The 21,079-nt window shown below is 43.4% G+C and overlaps 2 protein-coding genes and 1 non-coding gene across 3 annotated transcripts; 2 read left to right on the forward strand and 1 right to left on the reverse strand.

The window, feature by feature from the left end:
* Nucleotides 1-1,245: 1,245 nt before the first annotated feature.
* LOC102399556 (secreted protein of Ly-6 domain 1) lies at nt 1,246-6,694 on the forward strand. The gene is made up of 3 exons (XM_006057678.4): nt 1,246-1,384; nt 5,268-5,381; nt 6,426-6,694. Exons 1-3 carry the CDS (start codon nt 1,321-1,323, stop codon nt 6,548-6,550), a joined length of 303 nt encoding a protein of 100 aa, XP_006057740.4. The 5' UTR covers nt 1,246-1,320; the 3' UTR covers nt 6,551-6,694.
* An 8,378-nt stretch (nt 6,695-15,072) lies between these two features.
* Nucleotides 15,073-15,145, forward strand: TRNAE-UUC. Its single transcript has one exon. It is a non-coding gene; the product is annotated as a tRNA-Glu (tRNA).
* A 3,184-nt stretch (nt 15,146-18,329) lies between these two features.
* Nucleotides 18,330-20,664, reverse strand: LOC123465814 (polycomb group RING finger protein 6-like). The gene has a single exon (XM_045165827.1). It carries the CDS (start codon nt 20,589-20,591, stop codon nt 19,536-19,538), a length of 1,056 nt encoding a protein of 351 aa, XP_045021762.1. The 5' UTR covers nt 20,592-20,664; the 3' UTR covers nt 18,330-19,535.
* Nucleotides 20,665-21,079: the final 415 nt, after the last annotated feature.

Raw genomic sequence — 21,079 nt, forward strand, 5'->3', positions numbered from 1 at the left:
TGCCCGCCTCCCCACCACCCCCAGTTGCCAACACCTGAAATAAAGCAAACTCTCCACCAACCTGGCCTGTTTTTTGGCTTTTGAGCGGTGAGCAGCTGGACCCCCTCTACACTCTTTCAGTAACACTTGTAGTACAGATTTTGATGACTTGGGGAGAAATACTCCATTTTGCTCCTATTAGCCAAAAAGTGAAAAAAACAAATGCAGTTGTGTTTCATTTCCAAGAAAGGAGACAATACTACCGAGACAGGCTGGGATCCTTTGCTCAAGTGCTTGTATCTGACAAACAGGCTGGGATAATTTGCTCCAGGCCTTGTATCTGACAAATGTCTCCTTGAGCAGAAAACCCCCCAGAAACTAAAAATGACTGTGTACATGTGCAGTTGGAGCAGATTATGGACAAGATAAAAAGAGACCAAAAACCCAATTTCTGAAGAGCTGGGAGCAAATGTAGGGTATATGCATGGCCCCTGCACTCAACACCACTAAAGGGGTGGGCAAACCACCTAAGTAACTCCTCTTGCCTGACTCCTGGACAAACCCCTACCGTCACCCCATGTAAGGAACCAGCTTGCCTCCCATGAGTGAGTAAGTGAGCAAGTGAACCTGTTGCTTGTTCCCACTTCCCCCACACCATACTTTAGTGCTGCTACTGCTAAGTCGCTTCAGTCGTGTCCGACTCTGTGCGACCCCATAGACAGCAGCCCACCAGGCTCCCCCATCCCTGGGATTCTCCAGGCAAGAACACTGGAGTGGGTTGCCATTTCCTTCTCCAATGCATGAAAGTGAAAAGTGAAAGTGAAGTCGCTCAGGTGTGTCCGACTCTTAGCGACCCCATGGACTGCAGCCTACCAGGCTCCTCCGTCCATGGGATTTTCCAGGCAAGAGTACTGGAGTGGGGTGCCATTGCTTCCTCCAATACTTCAGTAGTTCCATTCAATATGGTAAACCTCTTAAATGGTAAAACATCATGAATTCAACTGAATTCCCAAGTCCCTAGGTGATGTAAGTCAGACTCTAGTCTTCAATTTTTATAATTGCGCAATGGGGACACAAGAGAGTCAGCTCTTCTTACATACCTTGGCTTCCTCAGTAGGGCCAGTGGAAGTGAGCAAGGCCAGTAATTGCTAGAAAGAATGTAGGGCCCTAGTTCCTTCAGGCACTCTGTTCTCTTTGTCTGGGAAAGTGCAAGCCTTTGCCTGGGCTGCCATTGGCTGCTCCTCCCAGCCTGGAATTATAAAGTCGGGATCTCAGAGGCTCTTGAGGCTGTGGTTCGGTCCTGCCTTCTGTAAGTCTTTGGGGCTTGAGCCAGATCCAGAGATGGCTAAGTGCCTTCTGCTACTGCTGCTGGTGGTCCTGTCCTCACTGCTCGGACTCCCACAAGGTGAGCTCCCCTGCTCCCTCAGCATGTAGGAGGGCAGAGGGGAACCTGGCTGAGTGGCAGCTTATGGTTCTAGGCATTGCCTGTCTCTTCCACTCTTTGTCTGCCTGCCTAGACATTAGAATTTCCAAGAGATAAGATTACCATTTACCCTATAATCTGGGGCATTCTGCTTTTGTAGGAATACATTTCTATATCTTTTTTGCTTGAAAGTCTGTTTTTCATCATTTCAACTGGTTAAACATTTTTGAAAGCTGAAATACTTGGGTACTTCATTTGTTAAACACTTGACATTAAACTGTTGGGGTTATGTGATAGAAACAGGATGAATCCTCACTCAGACTTGGATTACATGTCAAGACTGATGATGCCACATATGTACCAGGAGGGTGTGAAAAGCCTTAATTAGTTATCTCATGAGGCTTTCTTGGGAGAGCAGGGCTTACTGCCAGGTATCTTAAGATGGCTTAGGGGATCAGAGAAAGGAGACTCTTGAATTTATATGATGGTGAGGAAGAGAAGCAGGGCGATGGTTCCTGCATTCAGGTAGGGGCTTGTGTGGCGTGAAACTCCCACCAGTGTTGAAAGAAGGAGCCCCTTGGGGCCCGCATGTGGGGCACAAGGGGCAAGACTTCAAGGTTGCCAGCTGTGAAACATCAAAAACCGGAGTCAGACACTATTACATGACCAAAATGCAATTAATACTTGCAGGACCTTTTACAAAATGTCCTTTACTTGTTGTAGAACACAGATTGAATCCCAGTGTAGTTCTTCAGAAGTGTAACCATTTTCTGATCTGCTTGATGACAGGGAGAAGGGAGAATTTTTGCTGAAGACTATTTTTTATTCCACATCACCTTTACCACACAACTTTTACAGTTCAGTTATTCTACCTGTGGGTGTGTATGTGCACATACATATAGAATATATATTTTCATATATATGGTTCATAATATATGCTATACAAAGACATCACTTATTTTAATATTCATGTATTAATAGATATTTGTGTATTTTAATATTCATATATGATATGTTTATAATGTATAAATATTTAAAATATACTTACATATACATTTATTTATATTCATATACTATCTTGTTTGGACACAGGACACAATTCACAATTATGTGTGCATGAAAACCAACTGCAAGGGCATTTTTCACTCTCTGGGTTCTCAGTTTAGTCACTTTTGCTGCAATATCATATTCTACTGGCATTTGTATTTATTCTTCCATTGTAAAAATTAATGAGTTTATGTGCTTTGTGGATTTTTCAATTAAATTTATTATAGCATTACAAAAAGTGTTTCACCTTCTACAGAATATACTTTCATAGTTTTTTTTTATTCCATGATTGATTAAAACTGGAATGATCATTGGCATTAACAGGCACCACTTTTTCTCAATGTTCTTTAGCAAATGGAATCAGCCTGCCAATAGTCAATGTTTTGTTTGTTCTGTAAAAGCACAAGAAGACTTGGAGTACAAAATATGAAAAATTAATTTATAAGAGCATACACTTGATCTAAATGAAAATCCATCATCTGAAGCTGATAGGAATAAAAAATCATTTGTCTGGAAGCTGATTCCAGGAAATACCAGGAGGGGTGTGGGGAAGTAAGACAATGTGCAGGCATGCCTGGTCGCTTCAGTCGTGTCCAACTCTCTGTGACCCTATGGACTGTAGCCCGCCGGGCTCCTCTGTCCATGGGATTCTCCAGGCAAGAATACTGGAGTGGGTTGCCATGTTGTCCTCCAGGGGATCTTCCCCACGCAGGGATCGAACCTGGGTCTCCTGCATCTCCTGTATTAGCAGGTGGGTTCTTTACCACTAGCACCACCTGAGAAGTCCTATTTCAATATACCTGACCTATAATTTCTCAAATTTTTGCTTGGATGCAGTTGACTTGTGGCTTCCTTCCCAACTTCCAGTTTCCACCAACCCTGTCCTGGGCCTCTGTTACTCTCTCCTTTAAAGTCTATTGTCTACAGAGCTGCCAGAGTGTACATGCAAAAAGCTAGTCAATGTCACTGCCTATTGAAAAAGCCTCTGATGGCCTTTTCCAACTTTGAATACAATGTCAGTTCTTATGATGGCCTAAATGATGGTCCAAATAAGATGCAAGCCAAGCTGCAGACATCATTTTTACTCTTCCAGTAGGCATATTAAAAAACTCAGAAATGTGGAAAATTAACTTTAATATACACTTTATTTAACCCAATATATCTAAACTATTGGGCTTCCCTGGTGGCTCAGTGGTAAAGAATTCTGCAATTCAGGAGCCGCAGGAGATGCAGGTTCAATCCCTGGGTAAGGAAGATCCCCAGAAGGAGGGAATGACTACCCACTCCAGTATTCTTGTCTGGAGAATCTCATGGACAGAGGAGACTGGTGGGCTACAGTCCATGAGGTCACGAAGAGTCGGACACTACTATCATTTCAGCATGCAATCAACATCAAAGTCACTGATGAGCAATTTAAACGATTTGTGTGTGTGTGTGCTGTGTTTGAAAGGACTACTGGCATTTCACAGGCTCAACAGCCACACATGGTCCATGAATACCATCGCAACAGCGCAGGTCCAAGCAGATGCGTGCTTGTGGTCTGACCCCTATCAACCTCTTCAGTCTCGTTTTACAATCCTCTCGCCCTTTTCCACTTTGCCTGTGCTGATGCTTCTCTTTCTCAAACTGGCCAAGCTAACTGCAGCTCAGAAACTGTCTGCGCACTTGCCTGTGTGTCTTGCTGGAACCAGTTTGCTAGCTACTGCCAGTTGTTTTAGTGGTTAGCATAAAAAAAAAATCAGGTTTGAGCTCAAGTCACCCCTGAGAAAGCTCTCTGCCTCCCCTCAGCCTCCTCACGCTCGCTCCTCCATGATCCTCCTTCCCATTGTCATGAGTCACCAGGACCTGAAATAACCTTTCTTATTTCTTCATTGTCAGTCATTTCCCCAATTTATTTGTTTAGTATTTGACAGGTGGAATGGATATTTCGGTGCTCCCTTCAGCACCCTATTTCCAACACCTAGAATAGCGCCTCTCACTGGCAGGAACTCACTGTTTGGTAAATAACTCGGGGACCAGCGAGGAGGGAGTGAGGAGCTGTGACCCCAGGCGCATGCGTTTGTCTGGCAGATCCCTCCCTCTCTCCTGGTCCTCGTCTCCCTCCTTCCCTCTGTCAATCACCCTCTCTCCCTCCTCCTCCTCTCCTCTCCCTCCTCCCCCTTCTCTCCCTCCTCCTCCCTCTCCTCTTTCTCCCTCCCCTCCTCTCCCTCCTCACCCTCTTCTCTCTCTCCCTTCCTCTGCTCCTCGTCTCCCCCTATCTTGCCTTACTCTCTCCTGATCTCTTTTTCTTCCCAAAACCCTCCGCCCACCTGTCCTGTCTCTCCCTTCCCTGCCCCTTTTTAGGCTGAGTCCTAGAGTTGTCTCTTTAGATGAACAGAAAGGGTGGAGGATGGGGGCTCTGCGAGAAGGAGGGGAGTGGGCGGTGCTGACTCCTCACTCCAGCCCTCATGGCACCGCTCCTGCAGATGCCATTCACACGGAACATCTTCAGTGGCGCCCCCTGGGGTTGGGGTGATAATCAGCTGGCAAGTGGGATCCGCGGAGCCGCAGTGAAGGACTTGCCCTTCCTCCAGCGGCACCGCGGGTTCCTGGGAGGACTGCGGAGCTCTCTGTGCTTGGTGCAGGTCTTGTGCCTGGGGGCACGCATGCCTCCGCCTGGGTGGAAGCCAAGCAGGGAGAAATCACCTGCCTCCAGAACATTCATCAGGAGGAGGGAAACCGTCAGCGTCCAGGCGCCCCTGGGTCACGGGTGCTCTCCCTCCTGAGCTGCCGGGAGGCTGGTCCGAAAGAACCTTATTATGTTGGTTTCACTTTCCAGCTCTAGAATGTTTCCAGTGTAACAGAGTCAACGCCAGCGGGGTCTGCGAGACCGGGGGAAGCATCTGCCAGACTCAAGGCAGCCAGCAGTGCTTTCTGAGGAGGATCTACGAAAGTAGGTGGTGCCTAACAGGTCTCCGGGGTGAACTTTGCTGGAGGTTAGGGGTTGACAGTGGGTGTTCCAGGAAAGGGGCACAGGGGATAGTATGAACCCTCCATGGGACCCTGTGAGTACCTGGACCCCAAGGACAAGTCGGGGTGGCTGTGGGACTCAGGAAAGTGGTCCCTCAGGAACCCTGGGAGCAGGAGCCACATAGAAAGGGGTTGGTTTTCTTTTTTAAGCTAAATTAGTGAAGCATATCCCCTCGTTCTGGTACTGGGCTGCCACTGGCCCTTAACGAGAATGGGGACCTTTAAGGGAGGGGGAGGAGAGGAGAGGGGGAAAGGGATGAAGGAGAGAGGGAGGGCTGACTGAGGGAGGGAGGAGGAAGGAACAGAGGGGGAAAGCAGGGAGTTCAGCTCCTGAAGGTAACTGGAACTAGGCTGAGTGGGACTGACTGGGATGGGGTTTTGGGGAACTAGGGACATGTATTGGGGGAGAAATGGGCAGGGCGGAGAGGACAGTTTCTATTCATCCTTTCTGCCTTTTTTTGTGGGGGGATGGATTGTACTCTAATATACAGAGCTTGGGCTTCTCTGGTAGCTCAGCTGGTAAAGAATCCGCCTGCCGTGCAGGAGACTCTTCCCTGGGTCGGAAAGATCCCCCGGAGGAGGGCATGGCTCCAGTGTTCTTGCCTGGAGAATCCCACGGACAGAGGCACCTGGCGGGCTACAGTCCATGGCATCGCAAAGAGTCGGACACGACTGAAGCGGCTGAGCATGCATGCTTGCATACGGAGCTTGCAAAGCTATCCCAGGAGAGCCCACCAGGGGGCCCTACCTCCAGTCTGTCAGTCCCAGATGGCTGACATTCTCTCTACTACGTATGAGTCTTCCTCCATGAAATGTGCTATTTCCTCCTCATTCTTGATTAGTTGGTTGATGCATTAATCCTGTGCTTCATTCAGGAATATTTACTGAGCAGTACCCCCAGGATATGCTGAGCTGGGGCTGCGTCCTAGGTTCTGGGGTCTCACTTGTCTTCTCTTCTCCTTTCCAGATGGCACGCTTTCCTACGGACACCAGGGTTGTAGCCAACTATGTATTCCTATGAAGCTCTTTAATCCTAACGTTATTGTGGAATATAAATGCTGTCATGACTCGTCTCTCTGCAACAAGTTCTAAAGTCAGGGCCCCCAGCTTTTGCCCTGATCTTTTATGCATGAAACTAATTTCAGTTCAGTTCAGTGGCTCAGTCATGTCCAACTCTTTGCTACCCCATGTATCGCAGCATGCCAGGCCTCCCTGTCCATCACCAACTCCCGGAATTCGCTCAGACTCACATCCTTCGAGTCAGTGATTCGATCCAGCCATCTCATCCTCTGTTGTCCCCTTCTCCTCCTGCCCCCAGTCCCTCCCAGCATCAGAGTCTTTTCCAACGAGTCAACTCTTCACATGAGGTGGCCAAAGTACTGGAGTTTCAGCTTTAGCATCATTCCTTCCAAAGAAATCCCATGGCTTCAGAATGGACTCCTTCAGAATGGACTGGTTGGATCTCCTTGCAGTCCAAGGGACTCTCCCTAAATTGCAACCACCGCAGCCTCCAAAATTCTCTGATCTGAATGTGAATCCCCTATGAGAAGCAGTCTCAGACTTGTTCTGTCTTCAAACTCCTTTTTCTTCACTGCAAGAAGCCCCAGGGATGTAGTCTTTGAAACCAAATTGGGATGAAGATTAGTGGGCATAGCTAGGTCCAAGGATACTTTCTTCCTTTTCAGGTCCTAATTGGCAGTCACACTGATTGGCTGCTTAAAAAGGCAGGGTCTGGGGAAGGCTGAATTTGTGATTCTGCATGTTCTGGAGGCAGGAACTGAAGGAGGAGGGGGAGTCTTCCAAGGCTGAAAAAAGTAGAAGTGTGAGGGGCTCCATAAATGATGGGTTAGTTCAGTGGGCTAGGTGTTGTAACACAAATCTCTTAAGTATCAGTGGCTTAAAAAAATGGAGTCGCTTATGTCAAAGGGATCCAAGATGGAGTTGGGAGGCATTAAGGAAGTGGAACTTACACACATCAACTGCTAAACCCAACATGAACTTTGAACCCAGACATCCTGAGACCACCTAGAACTTTCTTCTTTTCTCCTTAGAGAGCACAGCTTAGCAATCAGTCTGCTGCCAGCAAGTGACTGAATGCCTGCCAGCACCAATCATAGTTCTGTAATGGTTTCTTCTCTAGAATGTCTCTGTTGCCTTTATAATCCCCCACTATTGTCTATTGCCCCACCTGGAGCACATGTGAGTTGCCATTCAAATGGTTGCCTCCCAAAATGCAATTCTTAGCACTCTCAATAAACTCTTTTTCTTATTTGCAGCCTTCTGCATTTTTTTGGTTATTACCTGATAATGGTCTCTGGATGGCCATAGCTTGCTTTGTATTCACAGAAGACATGCCACAGGCTGGGCAGGAGAATAAGTGTATTAATAGATACATCTCCTCGAGGGTGCAAAACATATGGACATACTAAGACTTTCCTCTGGTCTGGGTTGACTGGGTCAGTGGTGATTGCCACTGAGTTGACTCAATAAAATTCTCTTTCCTGGCATTTTGTTACTGGGTTTTAGAAACTAATTCTTTGAATGTGATTAGAACTGTAATATGAAACTCAGCTGCTTTGGGGTATCCATCTTCATTCACATGATGGAGAACCAGAGAAAGCCCATCTGCAAAGAACGGAAGACTGGAGACAATTCTGAGTGGTAGAATTATCTTTAGAATAAGAAGCAGAATGCAGGAACTTCCCTGATGGTCCAGTGGCTAAGACTCCATGCCTCCAAAGCAGGGGGCCTGGGTTCTATCCCTGGTCAAGGAATTAGATCCCGGATGCTACAACTAAGACCCAGAGCAGCCAAATAAATAAATAATTTATAAATAAATAAATATATTTTAAAAAGCAGCAGAGTACATATGTGATCTAATTCTGGTGCACTGAGTACCCATTTTTAATCCACCCATGCTTGATGTCTAAATATTTCACCCAAAGGTGCATTTCATTAGCAAAGGCATTGAATGTCACGACAGTGTATCCCACCTTTGGGACTGTCTGCTGTCAGCATTTATATCTTTCTGTGAAGTAGCCAATAATAATAATAACAATAATAATCATAAGTAGCACATATCAAAAGCAGTACCCTTGTATCCATTGTATCTTTTTATTCTCACAGCTCTGTGAGGGAGGTACTATTATTCCCATTTTATAGATGAGGGAACTAAAGACTAGAGAAGTGTGGTAAGTTCCCAAAACTATGGCAGTAGATTTCCACCCAGACAATATGTCTCCAAAGTTCACAGTACTGCTCTCCAATCCAAAAGTTATTGATTGGAGCAAGAACAGATCAATGTTCTCTGTAAGGACCAGAGAGTAAATATTTTAGGTTTTATGAGTCATAAGATCTCTTACAACTATTCAACTCTGCCATTTGTAGCAAAAAGGCAGCCACAGAAAATAGGTAAAGGAATGAGCATGGCTGTGTTCTAAAATTCATATAGTTTTTTTTAGGTTTTTAAATTTTTTTAATGGGAGCAAATTTGCTTTACAATATTGTGTTTGAATTTCATATAGCTTTTGCCTGTTATGAAATACTATTCTTCTCTTGAATTTTCCAGTCTTTAAAAGGTTGTTCTTTTTTTTAAACTTTTTATTTTGTACTGGGGTATTGTCCATTAACAATGTTGTGATAGGACTTCCCAGGTGGGCCAGTGGTTAAGAATCTGCCTGCCAGTACAGGGGATGTGGGTTTGATCCCTGGTCCAGGAAGGTTCCACGAGCCTCAGGTCACCTGAGCCCATGAGACACAACTGCTGAGCCTGCACGCTGCCAGAGGAGAAGCCCCCCACTGGCCTCAAAGCCCCCCACCTGCCACAGCTAGAGAGAGCCTGCGCACAGCAAAGATGACCTGTGCAGCCAAAACCAGCCAAAGGAAAAAGAAAACAGAATAAAGGACACTATATACTAAAACAACACAGTGTTGTGATAGTTTTAGGTGAACAGCAAAGGAGCTCAGCCATACATTCACACGTATCCATTCTGCCTCAAGGACTTCCCTGGTGGCTCAGCTGGTAAAGAATCCGCTTGCAATGTGGGAGACCTGGGTTCGATCCCTGGGTTGGGAAGATCCCCTGGAGAAGGGAATGGCTACCCACTCCAGTATTCTGGCCTGGAGAATTCCATGGACTATACAGTTCATTGTGTCACAAAGAGTCGGACATGACTGAGCAGCTTTCACTTTCTTTTATTCTCCCTCTCACTCCCCTCCAATCCAGGCTGACACAACATTGAACAGAGTTCCCTGTGCTATCCAGTAGATCCTTGTTGGTTATCCATTTTTAATATTGCAGTGTGTACACGTCCATCTCAAACTCCTTTTGAGAAAGAAGAAAACCCAAAGACGAAGGCACAGCTGACATTTGAAAGCACTTACCATTTCTCTATAGTTCTTCGTTTGTTCAATGTTCACCCATGCTGTGGCATGTTAACAAAGAAGAACAGAGAGCATTGCTCAACCCCCGGTTTCTCAAGGGTTAAGTTGTAACCCACTGCAGAGCTCACTGGGCACTCTGAGTGGAAATTCAGGTGATAACAGGTGAGGCACCCTGTGCTGTGGACAAGCAGGCCCCTTAGGTACTTAGATATATATCTCAGGAAAAATGTTAATAACCCCATATTCTTGCATCTACCTATACAGTGGAAAAACCCTAAAGTCATTAACTTGAGACAGGTGTTCTTTTTGACTAGCAGTTACCCTTCATCAAGATGTATACCTGGCCTCATGTACTCCCTAGCCAAAAATCACAAACTGGCTTCTCCTCTGCCTCTTCAGATAATCCCCTTAGAGCTACTGAGAGGCTGTCATCCAGGCTATAGTCCTCAGTAAGTCCCAGAATAAAACATAACCTCACAACTCTTAGCTGTACACTTTTCTTTAAGTAGACAAGTATGTATCAGTACAGCATTTCTTTTTATTGCTGAATAATATTCCATTGTATGGATAGGGTTTTTTTTTCCTTTTCAATTCAGTTCAGTCGCTCAGTCGTGTCCAACTCTTTGCAACCCCATGAATCACAGCACGCCAGGCCTCCCTGTCCATCACCAACTACTTTTTGCCTATTATGGATTATGCTGCTATGAACATCTGTGTGCAAATTTTTGTGTCAGCTTGTTTTTAATTCTCTTAGGTGCATGTGTGCCTGCTAAGTCACTTCAGTCGTGTCCAATTCTTTGTGACCCTATGAATTGTAGCCTGCCAGGCTCCTCTGTCCATGGGATTCTCCAGGTAAGACTACTGGAGTTGGTTGCCATGCCCTCCTCCAGGGGATCTTCCTGACCCAGGGATCAAACCCAGATCTCCTGCATGTCCTGCGTTGGGAGGCAGGTTCTTTATCACTAGCATCACCTGGGAAGCCCCTCTGCCTCTTCAGATAATCCCCTTAGAGCTACTGAGAGGCTGGTGTCCAGGCTATAGTCCTCAGTAAGTCCTTGAATAAAACATAAACTCACAATTCATAGCTGTACATGTATACTGTCAAAAAAATTAATAGTCAATCTAAGAAAGAAGGGGAGAATTTTATTCAACCTAATCTGAGGATTATAACCCAGCAAACAGTCTTTCAGAAATCTCTGAGGGCTGTTCCACCTATAACAGATCAAAGCACAGTTATGTACATTTTTGAGACAAAAGGTTATCTATGAAAGTAGCATATGGATAGTCTACATAGCCCATATCTGTACTTCCAAAGCAGATCACTGTGACCCCTTACAGAATTGAGAAAGAATGTTATCTCCTAAGGACTTACCTTGCTGGTGCCAGAAGGAAATTCTCTTTTCAGTCAATCAGGCATTCCTACATCTTTCAAGGAGATCTGGTTAATGTATAATGTGGATGTTATAATGCACAGTCCATGGGGCTGCAAAGAGTCAGACACGACTCAACAACTGAGCATGCAAATAATGCACAGTGAAGAGGGGTAGTGGCCCAAATGGATAGAGACAGGATTTTATGCTTAATTTTTTTTTTCTTGTTCTGCCTTAAACAAATTTTTATTTCGCCAATTCCTGGGTATGAAATTGCTATGTCACACAGTAATTCATTGTTTAACTTTTTAAAGAAAAGTTAAAAGAACTGCCCAAGTGTTATCAGAAGTGGCTACACCATTTTATAACCCTATGATGTACAGGGGTTCCAATTGGTTTTGATTGCGTTTTACTGATGACTTCTCATTTCTTCCTAAAACGTGGCTTACTTGCTTCCAATGCTTCCTTCACCTTGCTTGTCTTCTCTTGTCAACACACTCATGAGTGAATGCCCAGCAAGGCATAAGGGCAAGAAAATCATGATTGGGATCAAGCAGTTTGTCTGGCAACTATAGAACCTACGCAATTGGCTAGAGCCTGTTTCGGACTATTTAGAGATTAAGAACAATCCCACTCCCCCGCACTGTACGCTGCCTTCCAGTCTTCTCTCTCTCATGGAATCGCTGGCCTCCATCCCAATCAGCCCTTCCATCAGCTTCCGTGTACCAGTTCCGTGTCTCTTCCTTCCATAAAAATCACACTGAAAACCCTGATAATGGACACAGAGAAAAAACATTAAGAGGTAAAAATGTGCTTAGCACTGGGAGGGAGGGAGGGAAGTAGGTTTAGAAGCCAAGCTGAGAAGCAATGAAAGGGATTGGTTTCTATCATTTGGTGGCTCAAGCCAAACACAGAGACATATATGGGGGGACAGGAAGATCTTTATGTGTTCATAAGCACACTTCTAACTTCTCCCTCCACTGGTGGTTTTAGTGAGAATGTGTGGAGCAAGCAGCTTTGCAGGTGGTAGTGGGTGGAAAAGGGTGCCTGAGTTTGATCAGTGGACAGTCCCATCTTAGATTTAGGTCTTTAATCTACTTTGAGGTGGCTATCATTATTTATTTATTTATTTTTCAGTATATGGTGTTAGAGAATGTTGTAATTTCACTCTTTTACATGTATCTGTCCAATTTTCCCAATACCACTTCCTGAAGAAGCTGTCTTTTTTCCTTCATGTATTCCTGCCACCTATCATACCAAAACCAGATAAAGACACTACCAAAAAGATTAGAGACCAATATCTTTGATGAATATAGGTGTAAAACTCCTCAATAAAATCTCAGCAAACTGAACCCAACAACACATAAAAAGGATCATACACCATGATCAAGTTGAATTCATTCCAGAGACACAAGGATGGTTGATTGATATATAACTGAATCACGTTGCTATACAGCTATTGTATAGTGTACCTATTGTACACTAATACAAAATTGTAAATCAACTGTACTTCTTTAGAATACAAAAAAAAAGCTGCCCTGAGAATCTAACCACCACAGGCGCAAACTGCAGCCATAAGCAGTTTCACATTTCCAATTACATCAACCTGATTTAAGGAGCTGGTGATCCTACACAGGGAGTCATAAATGATGTGCTGGGTATGATGACAGGAACAACAAGTGACATTTGTTTGGTTGTGAAAATGATTTTTTGTGCACAAAAAGAATAGTGAAAAAACACTCATAATTATATCACCTAAAGATATCTGTTGTTATATTTTGTGTGCATGCTAAGTCACTTCAGTCATGTCTGACTCTTTGTGACCCCATGGATGGTAGCTGTCCAGGCTCCTCTGTCTGTGGGATTATTCAGGCAAGAGCACTAGAATAGGTTGCCATTGCCTTCAATGGAAACCCATTCCAGTACTCTTGCCTAGAAAATCCCATGGACGGAGGAGCCTGGTAGGCTGCAGTCCACGTAGCCTACCGTGGATGGAGGAGCCTGATAGGCTGCAGTCCATGAGGCAGCTGATGCTTTCAGACAAGTTAAGTAACTTGGCCACAGTCCCAGCCAGTAAGTGCTGGAGTCAGGATTTGAGCCCAGATCCGACCAGCTATGGATCTTGTGGCATTAGTCACCCTGCTCCACTCTGGTCCCAGCCTGAACTCCAATCCTGGAAGCCGGGGAGACTGGAAGTCCCCCATCAGGGACCCTGGAGAGGAAGAGGCTCCTGCAGAGAAAGGTGGGCCGCTCAGGTCCCTGCCAGCTTTTCTGTAACTGCAGTCATCAAGGCTCCCTCTAGTCTTCCTCGTGGATCTCCCAAGCCTTCTCTTTTCTTGAACAATCTAGAAAGCTCACAGCTTGGCATTCAAGGCCCAGCATCATCTAGTCTTACCAGACCATCCCCTGGAGGAGGCAATGGCAACCCACTCCAGTATTCTTGCTTGGGGAATCCTGTGGACAGAGGAGCCTGGAGGGCACAATTCACAGGGCCGCAGAGAGTTGGATACAACTGACTTGTATGGACTGAGGCAGAGACTTGGGTACTGGTGCTCAGGACCCTGGGGCTTCCATGCTGGCTCACCGGTAATGCAGGAGATCCAGGAGATGCAGGTTCGATCCCTGTGTTGGGAAGATTCCCTTGGAGAAGGGAATGGCAACCCACTCCAGTATTCTTGCCTGAACAGAAGAGTCTGGTGGGCTACAGTCCATGGGGTCGCAAAGAGTCTCTACAGTCGCTACAGTCCATGAGGTCGAACACAACTGAACAACAACAATGATGCAAAGTCTTACCTTATTAATATCTGAGGACTGAGGCATGGGGGCATGTCAACCCTTTTCCTGAGTCAGTTCAGTTCCGTTCAGTCATTCAGTCATGTCTGACTCTTTGCAACCGCATGGACTGTGCATGCCAGGCTTCCATGTCCATCACCAACTCCCAGAGCTTACTCAAACTCATGTCCATAGAGTCAGTGATGCCATCCAACCATCTCATCCTCTGTCGTCCCCTTCTCCTCCTGCCTTCAATCTTTCCTAGCATCAGGGTCTTTTCCAAGGAGTCAGTTCTTCACATAAGGTGGCCAAAGTATTGGGAGTTTTAGCTTTAGCCTCAGTCCTTCCAATGAATATTTAGGGCTGATTTTCTTTAGGATGGACTGGTTGGATCTCCTTGCTGTCCAAGGGACTCTCAAGAGTCTTCTCTAACACCACAATTCAGAAGTATCAATTCTTCGGTGCTCAGCTTTCTTTATAGTCCAACTCTCACATCCATACATGACTACTGGAAAAGCCATAGCTTTGAATAGACAGACTTTTGTTGGCAAAGTAAAGTCTCTGCTTTTTAGTATGCTGTTGAGTTGATCGTAACTTTTCTTCCAAGGAGCAAGCTTCTTTTAATTTCATGGCTGCAGTCACCATCTGCAATGATTTTGGAGCCCCCCCAAAATAGTCTGTCACTGTTATCTCAACTATTTCATTGCAGGGACTTCCCTGGAAGTCCATTGGTTAGAACTTTGACTGCATTTTCTCATCTCTCACACTGGTTTTAGCTCCTCGCTGAATGGGAGGCTTGTTTTTCAATCATACAGATTCTGAAAAGGAGATCCTTTCTCTGCAAACATAATGAATTCTTTATTGGCCACATAAGAAATGATGGGCTTGGTAACTGGATACAAAGGTATGAACACTTGTATAATTGTACAGTTGGAGATGTGATGTTTGGGATCATAGATGGCTACATGCTAACCAAGGATGTATAAACTGCTAAAATTCTGAGTTAGGTGGTTTTCCAGTGACCCAGGTGCTGAATGATAGGAACTGCATGGAATTCTAAGGAACACTAAAGTTAAAGGGTTGAAGAATTCCCTGGTGGTCCAGTGGTTAGGACTCTGTGCTTTCACTGCAGAAGTCCCAGTTTCAATCCCTGGTCAGGGAGCTAGGATTCCTCAAGCCATATGGCGTGGCCAAAAAATTAAAATAAATACAAGGTTGGATGAGGGAAGCACCTTTAGAATGAGGGGATGCTAGTCAGATAGGTAGAAGGCTAACTGAAAGGAACAGCATCCAGAATTCAAGTCAGAAGATCTCTTTTTTTCATAATCCTAATCTTTTTATTTTCTTTTTAAATTTAATTTAATTTTATTATTATTATTATTTTACTTTACAATATTGTTGGTTTTGCCATACATCAACATGCATCCACCACGGGTGTACATGTGTTCCCCATCCTGAACCCCCCTTCCACCTCCCTCCCCATACCATCCCTCTGGGTCATCCCAGTGCACCAGCCCCAAGCTTCCTGTATCCTGCATCGAACCTGGACTGGCAATTCGTTTCTTACAGGATATTATAAATGTTTTAATGCCATTCTGCCAAATCATCCCCCCCTCCCTCTCCCACAGAGTCCAAAAGACTGTTCTATACATCTGTGTCTCTTTTGCTGTCTCGCATACAGGGTTGTCGTTACCATCTTTCTAAATTCCATATATATGCATTAGTATACCGTATTGGTGTTTTTCTTTCTGGCTTACTTCACTCTGTATAATCAGCTCCAGTTTCAGCCACCTCATTAGAACGGATTCAAATGTATTCTTTTTAATGGCTGAGTAATACTCCATTGTGTATATGTACCACTGCTTTCTTATCCATTCATCTGCTGATGGACATCTAGGTTGCTTCCATGTCCTGGCTATTATAAACAGTGCTGTGACGAACATTGGGGTACACATGTCTCTTTCAATTCTGGTTTCCTCGGTGTGTATGCCCAGCAGTGGGATTGTTGGGTCACATGGCAGTTCTATTTCCAGTTTTTTAAGGAATCTCCACACTGTTCTCCATAGTGGCTGTAGTAGTTTGCATTCCCACCAACAATGTAAGAGGGTTCCCTTTTCTCCACACCCTCTCCAGCATTTATCGCTTGTAGACTTTTGGATCGCAGCCATTCTGACTGGCGTGAAATGGTACCTCATTGTGGTTTTGATTTGCATTTCTCTGATAATGAGTGATGTTGAGCATCTTTTCATGTGTTTGTTAGCCATCTGTATGTCTTCTTTGGAGAAATGTCTATTTAGTTCTTTGGTCCCTTTTTTGATTGGGTTGTTTATTTTTCAGGAATTGAGCTGTGGGAGTTGCTTGTATATTTTTGAGATTAGTTGTTTGTCAGTTGCTTCATTTGCTATTATTTTCTCCCATTCTAAAGGCTGTCTTTTCACCTTGCTTATAGTTTCTTTTGTTGTGCAGAAGCTTTTAATTTTAATTAGATCCCATTTGTTTATTTTTGCTTTTATTTCCAATATTCTGGGAGGTGGGTCATAGAGGATCCTGCTGTGATTTATGTCAGAGAGTGTTTTGCCTATGTTCTCCTCTAGGAGTTTTATATTTTCTGGTCTTATGTTTAGATCTTTAATCCATTTTGAGTTTATTTTTGTGTATGGTGTTAGAAAGTGTTCTAGTTTCATTCTTTTACAAGTGGTTGACCAGTTTTCCTGGCACCACTTGTTAAAGAGATTGTCTTTTCTCCATTGTATATTCTTGCCTCCTTTGTCAAAGATAAGGTGTCCATAGGTGCATGAGTTTATCTCTGGGCTTTCTATTCTGTTCCATTGATCTATATTTCTGTCTTTGTGCCAGTACCATACTGTCTTGATGACTGTGGCTTTGTAGTAGAGCCTGAAGTCAGGCAGGTTGATTCCTCCAGTTCCATTCTTCTTTCTCAAGATTGCTTTGGCTATTCAAGGTTTTTTGTATTTCCATACAAATTCTGAAATTCTTTGTTCTAGCTCTGTGAAAAATACCGTTGGTAGCTTGATAGGGATTGCATTGAATCTATAGATTGCTTTGGGTAGTATACTCATTTTCACTATATTGATTCTTTCAATCCATGAACATGGTATATTTCTCCATCTATTAGTGTCCTCTTTGATTTCTTTCATCAGTGTTTTGTAGTTTTCTATATATAGGTCTTTAGTTTCTTTAGGTAGATATATTCCTAAGTATTTTATTCTTTTCGTTGCAATGGTGAATGGAATTGTTTCCTTAATTTCTGTTTCTATTTTCTCATTGTTAGTGTATAGGAATGCAAGCGATTTCTGTGTGTAGATTTTATATCCTGCAACTTTACTATATTCATTGATTAGCTCTAGTTATTTTCTGGTGGAGTCTTTAGGGTTTTCTATGTAGAGGATCATGTCATCTGCAAACAGTGAGAGTTTTACTTCTTCTTTTCCAATTTGGATTCCTTTTATTTCTTTTTCTGCTCTGACTGCTGTGGCCAAAACTTCCAAAACTATGTTGAATAGTAGTGGTGAGAGTAGGCATCCTTGTCTTGTTCCTGACTTTAGGGGAAATGCTTTCAATTTTTCACCATTGAGGATAATGTTTGCTGTGGGTTTGTCATATATAGCTTTTATTATGTTGAGGTATGCTCCTTCTATTCCTGCTTTCTGGAGAGTTTTTTTTTTTTTAATCATAAATGGATGTTGAATTTTATCAAAGGCTTTCTCTGCATCTATTGAGATAATCATATGGCTTTTATTTTTCAATTTGTTAATGTGGTGTATTACATTGATTGATTTGCGGATATTGAAGAATCCTTGCATCCCTGGGATAAAGCCCACTTGGTCATGGTGTATGATCTTTTTAATGTGTTATTGGATTCTGATTGCTAGAATTTTGTTAAGGATTTTTGCATCTATGTTCATCAGTGATATTGGCCTGTAGTTTTCTTTTTTTGTGGCATCTTTGTCAGGTTTTGATATTAGGGTGATGGTGGCCTCATAGAATGAGTTTGGAGGTTTACCTTCCTCTGCAATTTTCTGGAAGAATTTGAGTAGGATAGGTGTCAGCTCTTCTCTAAATTTTTGGTGGAATTCAGCTGTGAAGCCATCTGGACCTGGGCTTTTGTTTGCTGGAAGATTTCTGATTACAGTTTCAATTTCTGTGCTTGTGATGGGTCTGTTAAGATTTTCTATTTCTTCCTGGTCCAGTTTTGGAAAGTTGTACTTTTCTAAGAATTTGTCCATTTCTTCCACGTTGCCCATTTTATTGGCATATAATTGCTGATAGTAGTCTCTTATGATCCTTTGTATTTCCGTGTTGTCTGTTGTGATCTCTCCATTTTCTTTTTTTTTTTTAGGTTAAAATAAATTTTTATTAAAAAATTGTATTAAATGTTAGAAGAAATTTATACAGAATTCATAAATTCTTTATAAAACAATTACCAATCTTTCTCCAATTATAATTGTTTTTATGCAGACTTGGAAATTTTGCAGTGAAATAAGGTTTACAAAGTATTTCTTTTAAAGTATTACAATGCTAATTTTAAGCAAAATAATCTTTAAAATGGAAATTTTTGCATGCAAGTGAGTGAGCCCTCAAACACCCGTATTCTTTATCCCAGCAACAAAATGGGAAAATGAACATTAAACTGACTTACTGAGGAAACAATGAACAAGTATTCTGTAAACCTTAAATTCAAATTTTTAAATTACTTTCAAAAGCAATATCATTACAAGGTACTGACAATCACACTGTGTACTCAAAATTAATGTTAATACAACTAATATTCAAAAAAATGTTGCAAAGAGGCACCCCTTGTTGTAAGATATGTTAAAGGTGCCTTTAATATACTGAAGACCTAAACCCTATAGGGGACAGTATCCTCTCACACACAAAAATATAATTCATCCCTTTTAGAAGTGGATAATATCTCTTTAGTAGTGTTGCTGGTTTAAAAAAAAAAGACATAAGTTCAAAATAATGCAGCAACATACAAAAGTGGCCCATAGTTTTGGTCTTTGTCTGAGAAGTACATTCTGTAATTTAACAAAGTCTGGTTTTAAATTTTCAGTTCAAAAGCATACTTCTTTTCCAACTGGATGACTGCCCAACTGATGCCATTCCAAAGAGCAGAATCCCAATCACCAACTTGAAAGGGGTATGGCTCAACGAAGACAAAAACAGTGACTGATTTACCTCAAAGATTAGGAAACAAAATCTATATCAAAGTATCTGAAATCATAAAAAGTAAATGCTTTAAAAAATTTTCCCCCTGAGCTATGGATGCTTTTTATATAGTCACTTACTAGAGAGACTTTTTACTGAACAGATCTTTGACTAAACAGATGCATTCTATCATTACAAGTTATACTTAAAAATCCTATGATTTATAAGACTCCTATGATTCTTCGTGCTGAAAATAGATAAGTTCTGTCTCAAACAGCACAAAATGATAGCAATTACATGTTTCATGGAAATCTTTGGTGAGAATGCAATCCTGCAGAAGCCGCCTTATTTTGTTCACTCAACTCATAACAGTCTTACAATCTTCAAGTAATTTTCAAAGGAGATACCACAAGTCCATAATGAAGGACCAGCAGACCATCCTGCATTGCTGCATCGCCTATTGCACGTCGAATTTCCCTTAGAGTTTGATACCGTTCTAACAAGTGATCACCACAGATGATGTCCACCTGACAAGCTGGATCAAGGCCCATTTTTCTTCTGAAGAATTTTTCTACATGTCCAATAGTTGCTTCTCCTGAAACTCGGACAAACTTCTTTTCCAATGGCTTAAAATGTCCTGTGCCTTCATTAGCACCAATAAACTCTAGTAATAAAGACATGTCAAGTTCAGGTGGAATACGAAACACTGATTCTAAGACTTTCTTAGTTCTTCCTTTGCTTGAAGGGACTGGCTGTGGAACAGCAGGTTTAGGTACTTCTAGACCTCTTTCTTTATAGAAATCATGCATTTGCTTTTTTTCTCTTTCCTCTAGATTGATCACTAATTTGTACACTATGTCTTGTAACTGTCGGTCCAACCTTATGTTGTAAAGAGGTTGTGTCTGATGTACTACAATGTTGCATTTTGGACATCTGTTGCTATAGTAAAAGTGTCTGACAATGCAGCTTTTACAAAATGTATGAAGACATTCTGTAATGGTAGTTGCATCTATTAAATAACCTTTGCAAATGGAACACAAGATGTATGGAGTCAGCTCAGAGAGATTGATCAGGCGCTCCTCTTCGTCCTCGGAGTCCGGCCGGCCCCCCTCCAGCCTCAGCGAGAAGTGGCTCATCTCTTCCTCCTCTTTCTCCTCTTCTTCTTCCTCCAGGTCCTCATCTTCTTCCAACTCCTCGTCCTCGTCCTCGAAGCGGCCCCTCAAGCGGCCCAGGCTGCGCTCCGGCTCCAGCTCAGGGGGCCGGGAGCCCGAGCAGCCGGGATCCCCCGCCTCGGGTAGGGGCGGCGGGCCCTCCTCACCCGCTGCGGGTGCCGGAGTGAGGGCAGGCGGGGAGACGGGAGGCGGCGGCGGCATGGTTGCGGCTCCCTCGGCCTTGGCAGCGCCCGCGTTGCCTGCGGTTACAGCCGGGACCCCCTCCATGCCGTAGGTAGAGAACAGATGAGGCGAGACCAGGTGGCTGGATAGCGCGGGAGTTCCATCCGCCTGCCTGAGCTGCCAACGCGCAGGCGCTAAGGGCCTGCAGGGCCCCTGATCTCTCCATTTTCATTTCTAACTTTATTGATTTTATTTATCTCCCTTTGTTTCTTGATGAGTCTGGCTAATGGTTTGTCAATTTTATTTATCCTTTCAAAGAATCAGCTTTTGGCTTTGTTAAGTTTTGCTATGGTCTCCTTTGTTTCTTTTGCATTTATTTCTGCCCTAATTTTTAAGATTTCTTTCTTTCTACTAACCCTGGGGTTCTTCATTTCTTCCTTTTCTAGTTGCTTTAGGTGTAGAGTTAGGTTATTTATTTGACTTTTTTCTTGTTTCTTGAGGTATGCCTGTATTGCTATGAACCTTCCCCTTAGCATTGCTTTTACAGTGTCCCATAGGTTTGGGGTTGTTGTGTTTTCATTTGCATTCGTTTC

The sequence above is a fragment of the Bubalus bubalis genome, chromosome 5 (assembly GCF_019923935.1).
Source record: "Bubalus bubalis isolate 160015118507 breed Murrah chromosome 5, NDDB_SH_1, whole genome shotgun sequence".
Taxonomy (NCBI): domain Eukaryota; kingdom Metazoa; phylum Chordata; class Mammalia; order Artiodactyla; family Bovidae; genus Bubalus; species Bubalus bubalis.

Coding starts and splice junctions, on each gene's coding strand:
- LOC102399556 (XM_006057678.4), top strand. CDS start 1,321: ATGGCTAAGTGCCTTCTGCTACTGCTGCTGGTGGTCCTGTCCTCACTG. Junction 1,385..5,267: donor ACTGCTCGGACTCCCACAAG/GTGAGCTCCCCT, acceptor TTCACTTTCCAG/CTCTAGAATGTTTCCAGTGT. Junction 5,382..6,425: donor TCTGAGGAGGATCTACGAAA/GTAGGTGGTGCC, acceptor TCTCCTTTCCAG/ATGGCACGCTTTCCTACGGA.
- LOC123465814 (XM_045165827.1), bottom strand. CDS start 20,591: ATGGAGGGGGTCCCGGCTGTAACCGCAGGCAACGCGGGCGCTGCCAAG.